The sequence below is a fragment of the Pyricularia grisea genome (genome assembly GCF_004355905.1).
Source record: "Pyricularia grisea strain NI907 chromosome Unknown Pyricularia_grisea_NI907_Scaffold_7, whole genome shotgun sequence".
In the NCBI taxonomy this organism is placed as follows: domain Eukaryota; kingdom Fungi; phylum Ascomycota; class Sordariomycetes; order Magnaporthales; family Pyriculariaceae; genus Pyricularia; species Pyricularia grisea.
The window spans coordinates 3373481-3394081 of NW_022156720.1; the positions used below are offsets into that span (position 1 = coordinate 3373481).

Genomic DNA, 20601 nt, shown 5'->3' on the forward strand with positions numbered 1-20601 from the left:
ACCGCAAGAGCCACCGAATACCTTCGGCTCGCTTTGCAAATCGACGGACGACAATTCCCACGGCAGAAATTTATCCTCCTCGAGACGGCACACGATGTGTTTATCGGACAAGAATGGTGGACGAAGCATCGAGTAGGCTTATTCCCAGCTACCCGCAGCTTCGTTTGGCCCAACGACCTGCCCGCCATGGCCCAATACTCACCCGCAATCGTTGTACAACGTTCAAATCCGCCTCTGGACCTCGAGGCCCAAGCTGACGCAGTCCGCCGGGACCGCAAGATGGAACAAGAAGACCGTCGCATCCAGGTCCGCAAGATACTTCAAGGCCCTAAACGCCAACACGGAAACCAGGCTCAGATCGCAGAAATTAGCGCCTTTCCGACTATCCCAAAGACCGTTTCCAACAAAGCCCTGCCAGCAAATATTTGTGCCCTTCTTAACGACCCACGTCAAGATCGATGGAAGCGATCCCCGTTACCCACGGAGCCTATACCGCTGGTACCAGTAAACGATACGCCTACAACCAGCCTCAATGCGGTATCAGCCCTGCAATGGAACAAGACTCACGATGGACATCCCATTCCATTCCCTGCAGAGGAAGACCCGGAGCACATCGCGCAAGTACGAGCCAAGTTGCCCAAAGCACTTGCCCACCTTGAGGGCTTCTTTTCCAAAAAGGCGTCGACGATTCTCCCGCCTAGCCGACCCGGTTTCGACGTGGTTTTGGAACTCGAGAAACCTTTGGAGGGGAGGCCAGCCCGTTATTCGACCCCTTTCGCGATGATGGAGTTGGAAAAAGAAACCATCGACGAACTTCTGAGGATCGATTTCATTGAACGGACCATGGAGGAGACCGCAGCTTCAACTTTGTTCGTTCCTAAACCGCAATCGAAGGAGCAACGTTTTTGTGTGGATTACAGATGGGTAAACAAATTCATCAAAGGACGACAAGTACTTGCCCCCGACGTGGCCGGGACGTTGAGCAAATGTGGAAAAGCCCGGAGGATGACCAAGATCGACATTATTCGAGCTTTTAACAGATTGCTAATGGATCCGAAGTCACGGTATTTAACGGCGTTCAAAACGCGACAAGGCACATTTCAGTGGAAGGTCCTACCCTTTGGACTGAAGGTCGGACCCGCCTGGTTCCAAGCTTTTATCAACGCTCAGCTTAATGAACTGCTGGACGCTTTCGCGAGCGCCTACGCAGACGACGTGTTAATTTATACCGAGGATAAATCGGAGCAAGTCCACTTTGAGCAAACCGAGGAGGTTATTTACAGGTTGCACAAAGCCGGACTCCAAGGCGATATCAAAAAGTCAAGTTTCGGCGTTTTCGAAATCGAGTACCTGGGTTTACTTCTAGAGATCGGTAAAGGTATCCGCATCGACCCCAAAAAGGTCGAAGCCATCACCAGCTGGCAATGGGACGATGTCACCTCCGTTTCCGCAGTACGATCCTTCCTAGGCTTATGCAATTTCGTTCGGACGTTCTGCCATCACGCCAGCGAACAAGCAGAACCTCTGACCCGATTATTGAAAAAGGGAGTCCCGTTCGAAAGAGGCCCCGAGCAGAAATCTGCCTTTGAAGCGCTGAAACAGCTGGTGATCACCGCCCCCGTGATGAGTTTCTTCAAACCCGGTATGCCTGTTAGGATGGACACCGACGCCAGTGGCAGGGCCACCGCCGGTGTCGTGTGGCAGCAACAGGACGATGGCAGCTGGAAGCCAATCGGCTATTCGTCCAAAACCATGTCCCCTGCTGAACAAAACTATCCGATCCAGGACCAGGAGCTATTGGCTGTGATTAATACGCTAAAGGACTTCGAACCAGCCCTGTTGGGTACCAAGTTCTGTGTTTTCACCGATCACCAGGCCCTAATTTATTGGTCGACCAAGAAACTTTTGTCCGCTCGCCAGATACGATGGGCTGACTACCTGGCCAACTTCGACCTCACCTTTAAATACCGTCCCGGCAAGGATAATGTGGCAGCCGATGCCCTTTCGCGCAAAACCATCGACAACCCTACGGTTAAAGCCCGAGCTGTGTTAGACCGCACCATTGCACTAATTCCTCCAGAAAAGATCGACTCCCGACCCGGCGAACCTCTTCCAACCATTAGCAGCTTGGAACCCTCCGCACCGCAAGGAGTTGACCTGGTGGCCCTTATCCTGGAAGAGAACCTAAAACAGAACCTAGGTCGCCATGATAATCTGTTAACGGTACCCGAGACTACCCAGGATGGCAAGATTTTCTTAAGAACGGCTCTCATCCGCGAAGCTCATGAGCCCAAGATCTTCGGCCATGGAGGCCAGAACAAAACCCTGAGCCGCCTGAAAAGAGATTACTGGTGGCCCGACCGAAATCGAGACGTCAAACGCTACATCAAAAATTGTCGCGAATGTCAGCGCAACAAGGTACGACATGACAAGACGCCTGGGCTGCTGCACCCACTGGAGATCCCTAGACGGTGTTGGCAGCACGTGGTGGTGGACGGCAAAACTATGCCCAAGGATAAAGAAGGCTACGATTACGTCTGGGTCTTCATCTGCCGACTGACCAAACTTTTGGCCACCCTACCGGGAAAAAAGACAGACACCGCGGAAACCTTGGCCATGCGGTATTATCAGACTGTGTACCGTTGGAAAGGCGTCCCCGACTTATGGCTTTCCGACAACGCCGGACCGTTTATATCCGAGTTCCTAAACACTTTAAACGAGTTGACAGGAACAAAGCATAAACATGGAAGCGCCCGCCACCCTCAAAGTCAGGGCAGCGTCGAAATTACCAACGCTGAATTGGATCAGAAAATGCGCTTTTATGTAGACAAATACCAAACGAACTGGCGACGGCATATTCCCGCTTTCGACTTCGGCCACAACTCGTCCGTTCACGCCTCTATCGGCATGGCACCGATCGAAGCAGAAACAGGAGCTCGCCCTAGAGACCCGCTCTCTCTACCTTTACCCGAAGAAGACCTGGAGACCGGTCAGCAACAAAAGGCGCTGGAAATGGTCCGCCAAGCCCGGCAAGCCCAGGAACTGGCCCGCAACAATGGACTCGGAGCGCAGATAGAGCAACAGAGGCAGGCTAATAAGAAGCGGCGACCGGTCGACTTTACGGTGGGAGATGCGGTTTACGTTAGCAAAAAGGGTTTTTCCACCGAAGCTCCTACGACCAAGTTGGACTCGCAAAATGCAGGACCATGGACGATTCTCGAGGAAAAGGGCCACAGCTTCATTCTCGACACCCCTGCCTGGTATAAAGGTAGTAAGCTGTTCCACGCCAGCCGACTGCGCAAGGCAGGAACGGATCCATTACCTCAGCAGTATCAAAAGCCGGAACCACCGGTCGAAATTAACGGAGAACCGGAGTGGGAGGTGGAGCAAGTGTTGGCCTCACGTCTATTCGGACGAAAGAAGACGTTGCAATATCAGGTATCGTGGGTCGGACTCGACCCTGATGAGACATGGTATGAGGCCCGCGACTTGAAAAATTCACCAGTACTGCTGGATACCTTTCACAGGGAGTACCCGGACGCAGCAGGACCTCCGGTAAATTTGCAACAGTGGATCAGGAGCGCAGCAGAGGATGTTTTTGCGGAGGACGGACCCGAGGACAATGTTGCCGAGCACGATGCGAAAAAGACACGAGAGCGGAGGAAGGCCCCGAGGAGACACACGTGACAAACTCAAGACTCTGACCGCCTACGTCGATCAGGCCTTAGAGGGGGGTAATGTGAGGATCAGGCCCCTAGACCTACCCTCAGAATCACGACTCGGCTCCACACCGAGCCAGGGATCGGACAAGGATCCACTACCTCCGGATTTAAGCGCGTCTCTTGAGCGCGTCGTCGATTGTAATTTCTCTCTTCTCTTCAGTTTAGAATTTTCGTCGATAGCGCCTAATACACTGAGGTTCTCCAATGTATGCCTGGCCGTGACATTTAAAATACATTTTTTGGAATATTATAACCGTTTACGTAAATAATAATTAAATACGCCGTTATATTATTTTAAATTTTATTATAACCAACGCCAATAAAACGAAAAAACGATTGGTAAAATTTACGGCCCAAATTATTGTAAAATATAAATTAAAGGGTAAAATATTAATTATTACGGCCAATAATACATTTAATTTTCACGCCAATAACGTGGCGGCGGAATTTCGGGTTTATAATCCCCAATTATAAATATAATTAAGGATTTTCCAATTACCTTATATGGCCTACGTTTTACAATTTATAAAAAGGATTATATATTAAAATTTTTATATTATTAAAACAAATTTCCGCGTTTTTTTAATTAATTTTTATAATAACGAAAATTTAATTATTAATAATACGGACGAAAATAAAACGTAAAATATTTTTCCAAAATATATTATCGTTTAGGTAAATAATATTAATATATTAAATAATTCGAATATTATTTAACCCAATATTTTATATTAATTAAAATATTTGGCGGTTTTATTTTATTAAAGTTTTAAACGGATAAAATCTTTTTGCAATTTGCAATAATTTACTGGTAAATATAAATTTAAAAATTTTCGATTATTAATTAAAAATATCCAAATTAAATAAAATTCGACCATTTTAATTATTGCGCGTATTTTTTAATTTTGTTAAACCATAAAAATATTTATTTAATAATATTTTATTTTACCAAATGGTTAAAATAATCCGGTTAATATTATTTTAATTAAATTTCGAATTTTTAACGAAAATTGGATTATTTTAAAATATTTATTAACGATAATTAAAATTATAACGGTTTTTATTAACGTTTTTGGGGTAAATAAAATAAAAATAATTATATACGTATTATTTGGATTAAAAATTATCGGTATAATTTTTACCAATTTCGAACGTAAATTTTAATTAAAAATTCGAAAATATTTATAAACGGGATAATATATTAATTTAAAAACCGTAATTTTAACGGCGCGAACAAAATTGGATAAATATATCGATTTAATTTAACGTTATTACGTTAAAAAATTATATTTTTTGGCCATTATTTTAATTCCCCCGACGCGTACGGATTTCCAAAAAAACCGTTTGCGGTATTATATAAAATATATTAACCAACGCGTAAAAAATTTAATCGCCAAAAGGATTAAACGTTTAACCGAATTATATTCGAAAAAACGAAATTCGAATTTCTATCCGAAAAAAAGATTAATTTAACCGGGTATTAATCCGGTTTTATTTATTTTATAACGTAAACCGAATTCGAAAAAATCCAAATATGTAAATAATTAAAATTTAAACCCGATAAAATTTTTATATTTTATCGATTAATCCGTCGAAAAAAATATCCGGTTAAAAGTTAAAAAATTTTTAATATAAAATACGTAATATATTAATTTTATTATAATTTAAAATGTGGATGGTTATACGGATAATTATATATATTAATTTTTATTTATATTTAATTATGGAAAACGATAATAATATTTTTAATTGGTAGGTTATATATAAAATAAAATTTCCAAAATTCGCCCAAATTACCCGCGATATTTTAATTATACCTGTTATTTTAACTTTTATCGAACGTTTATAATTATAATTAAATAATTTTATCGGTTTTAATTAATATTTTTTAAATTTATTTGCTATTCGCGATCGTGTTATTATTTATATTTCGATTAAAAAAAAAATTATTTTTTTGGTCGGTATTAAAATTATTATCGTAAAAAACGAATATTTAAACCCGGAAAACGAAAAAATTAAATACGATAAATTTACGGACTTCGTCAATTTTATTTATAATTTGGGTAAATTAAATAATAATTTTAATTCCGATAAAAATAATATTATCGAAATGGCCGTTAATAATACCCTAATTCGGGTTAATATTAACCGTATACTTACATTATTTATTTCCATTTAAATTGGATTAAAATATAGTAAAATTTTTATAGAAATTCCAACCAGGGCGTTAAAACGGGTACGGAATAATATATCGTATGGGCGTAATTTAAGGAATTTTCAAATATAAAATATTGTTAAATAAATTATTTTTTTTCGTATTTTATATTCGGTTAATAAAAAAAAATATCACAATTAATATTTGTTATTTTTATTTTTACTAAAATTTAATTTATTATATACGAAAAAAAACAAAAATTAATAATAATAATAATAATAATAATAATAATAATAATAATAATAATAATAATAATAATAATAATAATAATAATAATAATAATAATAATAATTATAANAACGAAATTCGAATTTCTATCCGAAAAAAAGATTAATTTAACCGGGTATTAATCCGGTTTTATTTATTTTATAACGTAAACCGAATTCGAAAAAATCCAAATATGTAAATAATTAAAATTTAAACCCGATAAAATTTTTATATTTTATCGATTAATCCGTCGAAAAAAATATCCGGTTAAAAGTTAAAAAATTTTTAATATAAAATACGTAATATATTAATTTTATTATAATTTAAAATGTGGATGGTTATACGGATAATTATATATATTAATTTTTATTTATATTTAATTATGGAAAACGATAATAATATTTTTAATTGGTAGGTTATATATAAAATAAAATTTCCAAAATTCGCCCAAATTACCCGCGATATTTTAATTATACCTGTTATTTTAACTTTTATCGAACGTTTATAATTATAATTAAATAATTTTATCGGTTTTAATTAATATTTTTTAAATTTATTTGCTATTCGCGATCGTGTTATTATTTATATTTCGATTAAAAAAAAAATTATTTTTTTGGTCGGTATTAAAATTATTATCGTAAAAAACGAATATTTAAACCCGGAAAACGAAAAAATTAAATACGATAAATTTACGGACTTCGTCAATTTTATTTATAATTTGGGTAAATTAAATAATAATTTTAATTCCGATAAAAATAATATTATCGAAATGGCCGTTAATAATACCCTAATTCGGGTTAATATTAACCGTATACTTACATTATTTATTTCCATTTAAATTGGATTAAAATATAGTAAAATTTTTATAGAAATTCCAACCAGGGCGTTAAAACGGGTACGGAATAATATATCGTATGGGCGTAATTTAAGGAATTTTCAAATATAAAATATTGTTAAATAAATTATTTTTTTTCGTATTTTATATTCGGTTAATAAAAAAAAATATCACAATTAATATTTGTTATTTTTATTTTTACTACAATTTAATTTATTATATACGAAAAAAAACAATAATAATAATAATAATAATAATAATAATAATAATATTGGAAAATATATTATTTTATATTACGTTTATTTTAATATAATTTCCTTCGGAATTTTACAAATGTTAATTTTAAAATATTTACGTATTTACGGGTTTTACCCACGGGGGCCCGCGGGCTGCCAAAAAAACCCGCGTTCAAATTTGGGCCGGGTTGGGCCCCCCCATAAATATTACAGTCTACCCGCGGGCCCCCCGACCCACCTATTTGGGCCGGCGCGGGCCCCCATGGGCGGGTTTTGGCAGGCCTTAATGTTGAGTGGATGTCCTGGGAATGAATGCAGTTGGGATTATAACACTCGTATGAAAGTGGATCGGCATTCGCCTAGACCTCTCGGATTTTTTCGTGATGGAATAGACGAGAAATTAGGCATTTTGCTCTAGCATATTAAACTAGTGTCTCAAAATGGATAGATCGTGAAAACAAACGATAGCTTTTCTCAATAAATAAGACGCAAAGACCACTCCTCGAAACCAAACAGTTAAACCGGAAGCGAGAATGTGTACTGGCTCGCACCCTCCAGCACCTTGGTAGTGCCCTTGTACACGAACACACCGCTCGTCCCAGCGGGCGCGCGAATGTCCACACTGACCACATTCCTCCCGGAAGCGTCCGCTTCAATCTTCCAATCCACAGCCAAGGGCCCCTTTGGCGTCTCGACCTGCGCGCTTACCCGCTTCAGCCCAAAGCTACCCACCCCGACCTCGGGGCCCACCACCCAGCTGGCGTACCCGAACCCTGCAACCCCCTCGGCCTGCCTGATGCCGGCCGCGTGGCGGGTCAGCGCGTACGTGGCGGCCCCGCCCCAGGGGTGCGCGAGGCTGGTGAAGAGGCTCAGGCCCGGCTCGCCGGACGTGGTCAGGTACTCCCAGCTGGCGCCGGAGGCGTGCATGTCGCCGTGCGCGGCGGGCAGCATCTGCGGCCAGAGGGAGCGTACGAGGCTCGCGGCGGTGGTGGCGGCGGCGTCGTCGTCGGTGCCGTTGGTGCTACGGCGGAGCAGCCCGTCAAGGAGGAGGCCGTTGGTGTTGGGCGAGATGTTGGTGTCCGGGGCGGTCGAGTTGACCTGTGACGAGTCCTTGTATCCTGGTCCCAGCTTGAGGGCGTCGAGGGCCGCGATGGAGCGCGAGATGCGCTGCGGGTCAGAGGCTACGCCGGATGAGAGGCAAAGGGCGGTGGCTTGCACGGAGAGGTCTTCCTTGCTGGCTAGAGACAGGGAGTAGAAGCCGCGGGCGTCGTTCCAGAGCTGGGTATTGATGGCCTTGGTGATGTCGTCCGCGACCTGGGTGACTTTGGCCTGGTACGTGGCGTTTCCGACGGCCTTGGAAATCTCGGCGATCTCGCGGAGGGCTTGGACAGCCAGGCAGGAGGTGGCAGAACCGTCGACCGAAGGGCCGAGAAAGGCGCTTCCAAAGTTGAGCAGCTTGGTGGTCTGGTTGACGCGCGATAGTAACCAGTCGAACTGCAGCTGCCACTGGGCCCAGTTGTCGCGCACAAAGGCGACGTCGCCCGTCTGCTCGAGGTAGCTGTACAGGGCGCCCATGCCGAGAAGCTGGTAGTCCTCGAGGCCATAGGGTTGAGCCCCAAAGTCAGTGAATGGCCCGCTCGTGCTGTCCGGGTCGTACCCCATCCTTGGCGAGATGTCAAATATGCCTTCGGGGATCTGGGTGCGGAGGAAAACCTGCAGCGTGCTGCGCTCCAGGTCGAATCGCGACGTGCTGGCACCCATGACGCGTACGGTGTGGAAGAAGTCGCCGAGCCAGACAAGGCGGTCGCGCTTGGGCCCGTCCAGGCAGACGCCCTCCGAGTTGGTATCGACGCCGTACTCGGCGAGGACGTCTGACGACGTCATGGGGTTTTGGTAGATGACGGTGCCGTTCTGGGCTGTGGTGGTGACGTTGCGCACCCAAGCTGCTTGGTCTTGCCATGCGCCAAATCCGAAGCTCCCGGTGAGGGAGAAGGAGCTGCCGCCGATGTAGTATCTTGATACTTCTGTGCGAAAGATATCTCTGTTGTCGAGTGAAACCGACAGGAAGCCGTCAGGTGAGAGGACAGTTGTCAAGTGGTACCACTTGTTCTCCGCGACGTCAAAGGGGACAGTGGAGATGTCCAGGTCATAAGAGGTGAGGGTGGTCTGGTTGACAAAACCATAGCCCCAGCCCAGCTTGAGCGTGTTCCTAGGCGTTAAAGTGGTGTTGGTGTTGGAAAAGGTCGTGGCATTGGGCAGCTCGCTGGTCAGCTGGAGTTGGACACCACCAAAGCGACCCAGCGGCCAGGCCACCGACCACCACACACCACCACGCTCAATCATGGTGTCAAATTCGAGTGTGTAGTTCCCCCAAAGACCGGCATGGAGGGTCTGGGTAGGGCGGATGCTGGCGACGCGCACTCCCTTCTCCGGGTCGACCTGCCACACCGCCTTCTGGGTGCCCTTCTCGACGCAGGCCAGGTCAGCAGCCCGAGCCCCTAGCGCCCACACCTCGTTGAGCACCTCGTCGTCGCAGCTGAACTTGCCTGGCATGTCGGCAATCTCGGCCTCACCGGCGGTGGACTTGAAACCAACGCTCTGAAACGTAACAGCGGCGGCGGCGGATCCGGCATCGAGCAGCCTGATGGACTGCCATCTCTGGCCGCCCTGGATCAGACCGCTAGCCACGGTGCCCACGGCAGAGACGTTGAAGGTCTCGACCCGGAAGGCGTTGGCGAGCCCTTGTTGGTACGGGTACGGCCCGTCTGCCCAGACGTGCTCAAGCCCCGCAAAAGGCTCGCTGTACTTGATTTCGACCTGCACGGACGCGGCCCCGGATATCTCGGACACGGTGAACTGCGGGTAGCCGGCGACTTCGACGCCATAATCGAGTGTGGCCAAGGGGTGCGAGACGTTGAGCGTGAAGGGGGCAAACGGCCCGTTGGCCTGACTGGGTGCCGTGCCGACCGCTATCTTGCTTGGAGTGAAGACACGGGATTCGGCGGCCAAGACGTTTGCCAGCAGGCAGCCGTAGATGATTCCACGAGCCATGGTCAAGGCAAGCAGAGTCAACGAGCTGACCGGATAAAAAGAATGAGGATTGCGGTAACTGGCAGTAAGACGTCCGACAGCGACGTCAATCACGATTGCGGTCGAGATCCAGCTCGAGACATCTTTGTTTACTTTATCCTTGTATTAAATATATTATTACCCGGATTGTCCTCAACTACCGATCACGTTCCTACGAAAATCTGCCATGTGGGAAATGAGATTGACCTGGGGCTGTCCCACTTCCCCGCGCCGGAAGAGATTTACGAAGCAGGGCAGAATGCAACTTACCTCGTTGGTATGAAATGGGGTTACATAGTCGGTCAGCTATGGAGATTGTTTACCCAGTTATGTTCATATTCCGGGGTGGAGTGTGTATCGGAAAGTGGAGGTAGCAGTGAAATCAGTAAACTTTGTTGCATCTCCCCCACTCTCTTGGCTTTCTTTCGGCCTCAGTTCCACCGACTCATGTCATAAAAAACTTTACCTTAACCCGCAAGGTTGGGATCGGTAGAACTGGTTACGAAAGTAGGAAGACGGATTCAGCCGAATTTCCAAGCATTTCATTTCCGAGGCTTGGTGTGGAGTTAACGCTGCTCAAATGCTACTCCAGTCCTCCCTATCCTGTTAATAGTTATTCCGACACATCGGGATGAACTTGTACCTACAGAGCAAGGCGAGAGGCCTGGTTGTTTGGTTATTTTCTCAGAACGGTTGAAGGTTTCTTAGCATGCATGCCTGTATAACAAGTCCCCATCCTGGACCAAAATCGCTAAGCTTAAGGCAAGGGTCTCTTTCGGTGGGGTATTGATGAAAAAATGAATAAAATGATAGAATATATACAGGCACGCACCAACATCGCATAGGGATACAACTGTCAAGCCATGATGGTCAATATCACATTGGAGCTGAGGAAAAGTTGTTGTCATTGCTCGCACTAATATGTAAGCAAGATTCCGGCCGAAAATAAAAGAGGGAAAGAAAGCGGCTCTACATGGCCGAGAAATGTGATTTTGTAAAAAACTGCTCATTCATGTTTGATAGACCGACGCACTAAAGTGGTCCAGGCAAAGTTCATCCTTTTTTTATAGTGTCCCAGTATCGTGGGCCTTGTGGGAGTTGCTCACATCGGTAATAGTTTCTGCTTGATACGAATTTAGGTAATTGATTCTTTCCACGAAAGATTAGTTGGGAAAGTCCGCACACACACATACGGTAACAGGGCATGGAGTTTTTGTCTGGTCTCGTGGCAATTGCCCATCTCAGCTTCCTAGGTTTACCTAGTGAGAATCTCTGACTTGATTTTGCAGTAAACTCTACAGAGCGAGAGAAAAGTCTATTTCTTGGTGAACCCTGGAAGTTAGCAGGCATGGTACCCCAGCTCTAACTCCCTTGGCTTCTTCATGGCTATCACCTACCTCGTCATCTGAGATATTTTGCAGTCTCCTCAAATTACTTAGCCAAAGCGGGTGGTGATCGCTTAGCCTACTATGAATGCTTTGCTGGGCCCGGTCGGTCCATGCTGTGAATTGGAGTGATGAATCTGTTGCCTTCAGCCATTCAGACTCGAGCAAGGCGGAATCTAGCTTCACGTGATTAGCGCATATATATATCCCGAGATCAGCAGTAGCAGGATAGGACCTCCGGCTAAGATTAATCATTATTTTGGTATCTGGCTGAGAGACTTATTCAGATTTCTCACCGTTACTAGGGACTAGTTTGGATGCTTAAAGGGTTGAATTTGCTCAGGCTTTGATCAGTTGGGCATAGATTACAATGCCAAGGGCGTCCAGGCGAGTATTCTCCTCGAACGATAGCACCGGCCTGAGGGCTGTGGCAGGCGAATAAGGTTTGCGAAATAGTAATTTTGGTTGAAAGGTTGGCGCTGTTTTTATTTTGATCTGACCAAAATGGAAACCAGACATCATTTGTTTAGTCAGGACCAGATGGAAATCTTGCGGCAGGACTTACAGGGAATACCCAGTGCTTACTGGTCTTTGGGCGAATAAACTACTTTGGTGTCTGGCGAAAAGCTCGCTCCCCTGCCACCGCACGTGTATGCGTGGGCCTTCACCAGCTTTACGTATTACTGTTCGCAGGAGGAATTAAATTCCTAAATCTATTTTTTTTCGTCAAAATTATTACCAATGTCGGTGACGCGCACAGGGCCCACACCGCTGAACGACAGAGCCAGGTGAGGCTTTTTTTACCCTTGCCACTATAATACCAAAATGGCGTCGATATTATTTCATCGTTCGATGCATATGCGTCGATATGCCCTGCGGCTCTTCGATGTTAAATATGGCTTCATTATGCATAGATTTACCGTGGTAGAATTGAACTCTCCATTTACGTATAAGGTTTGTCCTAATGCAAGGCATTCGACAGCCATCTGTCCTGTAGCGACTGAGGATCCAGGAATGCAGTTATCTGCTCCCAGGAAGTTGCCGGCATTCTTCTCAGCGCTGAACCTGCAAGTGGACTAATCATTACTCTGCAAATGTTCAAGTTGTATTCAACCCTCCTTTGGACTAGTAAAGATATTTCAGATCGGCTCAAAATGTAACAATGTATCTTCTGGGTAGAAGACGTTGCCATAAATAAGTGATAGGTAGGTAATGATTAGCTGTTGTTGAGCTTTGCTCGTAATGGTGAATGTGCTCAATGACACAAGAAAATGAAAGAAGAACATGGGATATGACTAAAGTTCTAGTGGCTGAGCTACAACAATTGCTGCGCTCGGGTATCCTACGGGCTACGTTATCGAGCCCAGACGATTCCTTAGGTACCTTACCTAGGTGGCCAGCACCCTTTTGGACCCACACAGCTCGTGTCTGCACTGGGTACTTTCTGGGCGGAGTTTTCCGCCAAGTTAGACAAGACGCATAAATTAACAACGGTCCTGGTTATAATAAGAGAGCGGTAGTAATCGGGGCGTTTTCCTAATTAAATTTAATTAACAAAACAGATTTTTAAATCCTCGGCCCAGATATATATTTTAGTAAATGCGTTGTGTATACGCTTGCGGAGGTAAATTTCGGATTTTGGACTTGGTTTATGCAACGGCCTCTCCGTTATTTGGCGAAAACTGGGGTTACTGGGTTCGGGAAATTTTTTACCGGTTAGCGGCAGAATTTTGGGGTTAGACAGGGCTGGGTGGGCTTTTGGCGGGTACAAGTCACAAAACGTATTTGTTGAATGTTCACGCTGTGTGGATCTAAAAACAAAAGGTGTCGAATGAGGAATCGTGGGTTATCAACAACGTAGCCCGTATCTTATTTAGGCACACACAAACCAACCAAAGGACTAGCTCCAATCATCCAACGTGCCCCGACTCGCATGCTATTCCGGTTGTGATTTTCCGCCCACCAAGGTCTCGTTCCCAATAGCATGATATAAGAGAGGTGTAATGAATCGAGCAAGCTAAAAATACAGTAAATTCAAGCGATTGATGACTCTTGGGGGTTTGACACTTTGTCGCATTTAAGTCTAAATACACAATTAGAACATAGACGTTGGCTTGTCATTACAACCGACCCGGTCGAACGTCGGCGAATCCGAATCATATCCAGAAGTGATAAAGCCTGAAGTTTGTACATCAATGTAATTATAGCAATTATAGTAAACCCACTGACACGAGTTTAAATACTACAACACAGCCTTTTTTTTTCTTTTTTTCTCATTGTCAATTGTTTCTCATGATCATGTTCGTTGATTCTTGGTTTCTTTGTTGCGTTTAGCGTCTTGTCAATTTACGTTCCATTCGAAAAGCTCTTCACTGATTTCTCACCATTCACCTCTATACCATGCACGTCAGTTTTGTCATTTCTTTTTTTGCAGTCGGCCTCGCGGCCATGCCTACTGGTATGAGCTCGCGCGACGGGGAGATCACTCATCTCGAGGCCAGGGATTTACGCCGCTCCGGAGAGCCGAGCCGCGTCGAAGCTCACCCCCGCGGGGGTGGTTGGGATCGAGTGAGGGACAGTAATGGTAGGGGGAGACTAAAGGACCTGCGACCAAAACCGCCGCCGCAGGCCCCGCAGAGGATGAACTGGGACCAACAGCTAGTTGTCGAAAACCCAGGAGGTCGGGCACACGTCGGGGTACCCATACGACCAGGGGTCCCAGTCTCACAAGCAGAGGCGTCACGACCAGCCCCCGCCCAGACCTCGTCGCCACCAGCTCCGCAACAAGCGAGTGTGGTTCCGGACATGCAATACCCAGACCCCGAAGAGTGGGTGGATGGCATGGCCCCTTCAGAACAGGCGGCGCGGGCCGTGGAAGACTACCGAAACGGGGTGCATAACCCTCTGCACGATCAGCAGCAGCATGGGCAGCCGTTCTCCTATGCTGACTACGACTTCGATGACCACGACGGACCTGCAGGTGGCTACGTGTCCTATGACTACGAAGGCGGTAGAGCTGGCCGACACGAAGGGGTGGTTGCCCATAGGCAGGGCTTTTGGCAACAACGGGGCCGATCGGGATATTCAGACACGGCAACCCAGCTCGCCACGGGAGCACTATCTACTGTTGCGTGGTGCGCATCGCAATTCTTGCATGCTGGATCACAAGTGGTACGTGGTGCGGTACGAGAGTACCAGCGGTCACAAAACCCACGTTGCCCGCCGTCATATGGACAGGGGCATCTTGTACCAGGTCACGGAATGCACCCCGGAATGCAGCATTCGGGCAACGAGTACCCGTCTTGGGTTTATGCCAGCGAGGGACCCCCAGGGAGAGTTATACATCCAAGTGAATACATTGAATTCAATGAGCGCGGCTACTAGATTGACAGATATTAGTAGTAAGATGATACACGAGTTGGCACAACAAGGTTGGTGAGGAGATGGTTGACCATCGAAATAATTTCTGGGCAAACCCCTTTCGCTACATGGCTTGCGAGTAGATAAAATGATAGGGCATGTCCACCATTGTTGTTGTTCTACAAGCGATGCGTACTTGCAAGAAGTTCCATATGCTTTGCAGCCAAGCTAGGGTTCACTCCAAGTTGTAATACCTGTATAGACATATTATTAAAGGCCTCTGCCTATGAGAATACTCTAGAATAGCCTGAAAAAATTTGAAAACTTGCACTTTGCTGCAGCATGGCCGTGAAGATGGCAGGTGCCTTGACGTGTTTCTGTTCAACTTGCTAGGAGTTAACCGTGTGGCCCAGATTAACAATATGTATGTTTCCGTCCGCCACCAACCGATCAACGCAAGACGTTTACTCCGTCCTATTCTTATTCACAGGTCGAGGCCAAAACAGGCGATGACCTCTTATCTTCATCGGGTCAAAAGTTATGGTGATGGAATGACTGATATCTTTGGGACCGTACCTGGTCTAGAGTCAACAGTCGACCTCATGCCTGGTGGCGCTACCTATTGCGATCATAAAGCACCGCATAATCTCCAAGCCCGGCATCGACACTAGCTCAAACGATCTTAGTCCGCCCGCCGGTCCGGATTCGTAAATGATGTGGAAGCGGTACAAGTGTTGAACCCTAAATTGGCGATGCTCGATACATTGGAACCAAAGTTTATCTCCAGCTTATGATGCATCAAGTGTTGCTTTGTTGAATATGGTGTCATGAACAGTCCATCTCCCACGTAGGGTGGGATTGCTAGGTAATGACTCAGCTACTGCCTCTCAGAGAACGCTTTTTCCATGCCCTGATTGGATTCATAAGGTAGGTTCGCTTTGCATAAGGTGTGGATCGTGACACACTCACAGGGTCTGTCCCGTTGTGATATTCCATCTAGGTACCATCTTGCCTTGAAATCGCTTTTCAGAACGCTTTACAGCTATGTGAGGGTTTTTGAATTACTGTATGATACACAAAACACTTGCAAATCCAGAACTTCACCTGCTAGACTTTGCTGCCTCTTCCGACACCTCAGTCACGCTGCTCGGCGGTGCCAAGCCTTCAGCGTCAAGCCTCCCAGGTACATCCCTCGGGTTGTTTGGTTTTGAACCACTGAATTGGCTGCCGCCAGGGCCTGGGGGGTTCGTGCCGACGTTGTTGCGCGAGGCTGCCAAACCCTGAGTGAGGATATCCTTGCCTTCGTCCCTCGCCTCTGCTGCATTGTTGGAGCCGAGCTCGCCTTTGCTCCTGGCTTTTCTATGATTTTCATGTTTGTTGTCAGTCATTCATGATTGGACCAGCAACCGGTATGTAGTAGGTTGGGGTTGTAACGTACTGCGCCTCCTTGTCGGCAGCGTCCGGGTCGTCTTGGCGTCCCCGCGCGACCTCGGTGGTCAGGTCCTCGCCGTACCGCACCTCGGCGCTGGGGAACTTGTTCTCCGCCTTGGTGTTGACGCCTGCGTCGAAGCCGGCGCCGGTCCGGAAGTCGTGTCCGACCTTGGCCTCGTACGTGTTCAGGTCCGCCTCGGCCTGGCGGGCCATCTTGTTGAGTTCATTCTGGCTTGGAGTTGACATTTCTTTTGGTGGTATTTTTGAATTGTAGTTGAAGATGATTGATATTGGATCCTGTTCGTCTCTGCCTGGACTTACACAATCATCTCGTTATATACTCATGTTTCATTATGCTCATATATCTTTGTTTGACGTCATGGAGTTGCGATAGTGATGATACTTGGGGATTGTGGAACCGCTGTTATCCGTATGATCTCAGCATGATTTAATCGTGGGGAAGCGCAACTCAGCTCGCCGCGCTCATGAAGTAATCATGCGCAAATTTTACATGGGGATTTGCAAGGATTTCGATCGATCGAAAGCCATCTACACGAGTTTCAGAATTGGAACCCGTTCAAAATAAAAACGAGCTTGCCTGATGGACTTCGCCCCCAAGGCCCCCATGGAATGCCTCTCAACTGCGATTGCGAGGCTATACATAAGCTGTGGGCCGTCCAATGCCCGGCATTTAATACCCCGGCACCGCTCCCCACTTACCGTCCCCACGCGGCCGGCTTGGTCTCAATCGAATACGGGCAAAGGCTTCCAGGATAATGCGCTTTGGAGAAAACACTAATACTGACTTAGAACAACAAGTCTCGCATATTTGCTTGCGTGCAAAGTCGCCCAACATGCCGCTTACGTCAAATGCCCCGTGAATGCTGCTTGTGAGCGCGGCAGTCATGAAAATCGCACGCCACATCCTTGATTGCCATTGAATTTGGCTGTTGCCTTGATCAAGACATTTGATCTGCTCGGACTGTTGGCGATCAGAAACTGCCTCACCGATGGATTTGTCTTTTTGATGAAGGCCTCAATCTGTAATCCCTCCTTAGTTCTCCAACTCTGATCCTTGGCTCATCCATCCAATAAGGCCTCGTGGCGCAACGGTAGCGCGTACGACTCCAGATCGTAAGGTTATCCGTTCAAATCGGGTCGGGGTCAGCTGTGCCACAGCACTAAGTGTTTTTTGTCCTCTGCCACACTTCACACCCAGTAATCTCGCCGTAGCGTCGAGTGACTGTTTCCCATGTCGTTGGGCTTGGGAATAGTTTTATGGTGCTTGGGGCTTGCTGGCTTGCGATATGTTTTGCTCCTATATTATGATACGATGATTTTACGGGCTGTTACAAGGGTCTGCTAGTTTGTGGAGCGTCTTTTAATCTGCTTTGCTTTGGAACCGCTTGGGGTGAATGCATATCGCTTGACATTCGTTTCCAGTCACTTGCCGGGAGCATCCTATTCAGACCCCTAACTTGCCAACAAGTTGGGCAGCAGCGTAACAAAGATTATGATAGCGGTTTTATTGATGATCTCCTTCGTCAGCGTGGGGAAGAAAGCTGCACGTCTGTCGGCATGGTAACGTTGCGTACCCCCTGTTCGGCACCCCCCCTGTTCGGCACCCAAAAATAACAACACTTTTATTTTTATCCTCCAACTTCTATTATAAATATCTCGATGAATCTTTCACTTTTGGATTTACTTTTTTCTAATCTTGATTCTCCATTTTCCAATGAAGCAATATACTGAAAAACAGCTTATATCTGCAATTAACGACGTCAATAATGGCAATCCAATTGCAAAAACCTCCCGAAAATGGGGAATACCTAGGTCTACACTTCAAAGTCGACTTAAAGGTTCTCAAGCTTATAAAAAAGCACAAAGCCCTTTTCAAAGGCTTTCTACGGAACAGGAAAAGCATTTGGCTGATTGGGTACTTACCCAAACAGCTTTAGGGCTTCCGCCAACGCATCAAGAATTACGCTTTTTTGCCGAACGAATTCTTCAAGCCGCCGGAGAGACAAAAGGCCTTGGAAAACGTTGGATAACTCGTTTTTTGGCTCGTTATCCAATCCTTAAAACCCAAAGGCCCCGTCGAATAGATAACGCCCGGGTTAATGGCGCTACTACGGAGATAATTAAATCTTGGTGGCTTTATATTACGAACCCGGTTATTAACGCTATTAAACCGGAAAACCGTTGGAATATGGACGAAACCGGTATAATGGAAGGTAAAGGATCTAACGGCCTGGTATTAGGGCTTAACGGGATCCGGCCGTTGCAACGGAAAGAGCCCGGAACGCGGGGTTGGACGACTATAATCGAATGTATATCGGCTACGGGCGTTGCCCTCCCTCCCCTTGTTATATTTAAGGGAAAAAACGTACAACAACAATGGTTTCCGACGGATTTAAGCCTTTTCGATAATTGGAAATTTCACGCAACCGAAAACGGGTGGACAAATAACGAAACGGCTATCGAATGGTTAAAAAAAGTGTTTATTCCGTATACCCAACCTTTAACCCCTGAAAAGCGGTTATTAGTTTTGGATGGCCATGGATCACATATAACGGACGAATTTATGCTTCTTTGCTTGCAAAACAATATTCAACTCCTATATTTACCCCCTTATTCGTCACACGTTCTCCAACCATTGGATCTATCGGTTTTTGGGCCGTTAAAAGAAGCTTATCGACGTCAACTTGGATTTGTTAGCCAATTTTGCTGTTCAACAATTATTGGAAAACGAAATTTCCTACTTTGTTATCGAAAAGCCAGATTAAAAGCATTTATAGCAAAAACCATTTAATCTGGTTGGCGTATAACGGGGTTATGGCCGGTAAACTTGGTTAAACCACTTTTAAGCCCTTTTTTGTTAGAAAATAGCAATGCCAACGTTATAAAAGATAAAAATAACGGTTTGCAAAGGGATAAAACACCGGAAAGCCCAGCCCAAAAAATTAACGACCCGTCTTTACTTATTTGGAAAACCCCTAAAACGACCCGAGATGTCCGATTTCAACTGCAAAAACTTTCCCAATCCAACAAAACCAACGCTACTTCACGTTTTTTATTTGCAAAAGTCCAAAAAAGCTTCGAAGCTAAAGATACCCTTTTGGCTAGCGCCCAGCAAAAAATCAGCTTATTGGAAGCACAACTGGAGGCAATACGGCCGGTTAAAAGGAGGAGGGTGGTTCCGGATCCAAACGAGCTTTTGGTTAACAAACAGAACATTATTGGATTGCAGGAAAAGGATATAGAAAATTTGGAACCTTTAGCTGATGAAGAAGAGGTTAATGAACCGGAGAAGCGTGAAAACGATTGTATTTTTGTCCGTTGATAATTTTATATTTAAATCAGCTTATAAAAGTAGGCATTTCGTTGTTAGATTTTCAGGGTGCCGAACAGGGGGGGTGCCGAACAGGGGGTACGCAACGTTAGGAGTCGACTGAGAGGAGATTGCAAAGTTTTCAGAGAAACAGAGGGTTCTGGACAGCGAGGAGCTGAGTATGCAGTGCTTTGGAAGTTTAGGTACCCGACTATCGGAGATGGCTTGGAAAAGGGACAATTCTCCAGTGCTTAACCGCAAAGACCCTTCCATGCAGTATGCAGCTTGGAATGATGATTGTTAGTTGGCACAAAAGGTTGGGCCAACATGACCATTGTACAAGGTGTTCTCTATCCATTGTAAACAAAGATACCTACGTAATCTTCTGCAGAATTCGACTCATTGGTATTGTAAGTGAATCTGCTTTTGGGAGCAAGTTGAGTTCTGGCCCCTGAAAGACTACACCCAAATTTGATTCTATGATGACAACCAGTTGGTGGGCCATATGAGCGAAAGCACAAAAAACGTACATTCGCGATGACATGCCAGTTTGGGCATTGGTGGCAGCAAGGAATAGGCCAGTGACTTGCAGGAGTTCCATAACCCTCCTTGGCCGCCGAAAGTCGGGCATCTCTCATTACGCTGGTGAGAGGAGCCATAGATCCCACGGGCGAAAATCATGGCCAACTGAAAGAATCTGCACAGGGCAGAGCAGAAAATTTTTGAAGAATCATCGAATCTACAGTCAAAACTTCTCTCAGAAGCTGCGGAGGTATTGGAGGTCAGAATGACCTATGCGACTCCGTCACG

At 45.5% G+C, this 20601-nt stretch overlaps 3 protein-coding genes across 3 annotated transcripts; 1 reads left to right on the plus strand and 2 right to left on the minus strand.

The window, feature by feature from the left end:
- Positions 1-7731: 7731 nt before the first annotated feature.
- Positions 7732-10266, minus strand: PgNI_10036 (uncharacterized protein; the record flags this gene model as incomplete). The annotated part of the gene is made up of 1 exon (XM_031130015.1): positions 7732-10266. One exon carries the CDS (start codon positions 10264-10266, stop codon positions 7732-7734), a length of 2535 nt encoding a protein of 844 aa, XP_030978243.1.
- A 3851-nt stretch (positions 10267-14117) lies between these two features.
- On the plus strand, positions 14118-15053 carry PgNI_10037 (uncharacterized protein; the record flags this gene model as incomplete). The annotated part of the gene is made up of 1 exon (XM_031130016.1): positions 14118-15053. The coding sequence occupies one exon, from the start codon at positions 14118-14120 to the stop codon at positions 15051-15053; it is 936 nt and encodes a 311-aa protein (XP_030978242.1).
- A 1076-nt stretch (positions 15054-16129) lies between these two features.
- PgNI_10038 (uncharacterized protein) lies at positions 16130-16769 on the minus strand (the record flags this gene model as incomplete). Its single annotated transcript, XM_031130017.1, has 2 exons — positions 16130-16388; positions 16468-16769. Coding segments are annotated over 2 exons (561 nt in total), but the record flags the coding sequence as incomplete, so codon positions are not given.
- Between the last annotated feature and the right edge of the window lie 3832 nt (positions 16770-20601).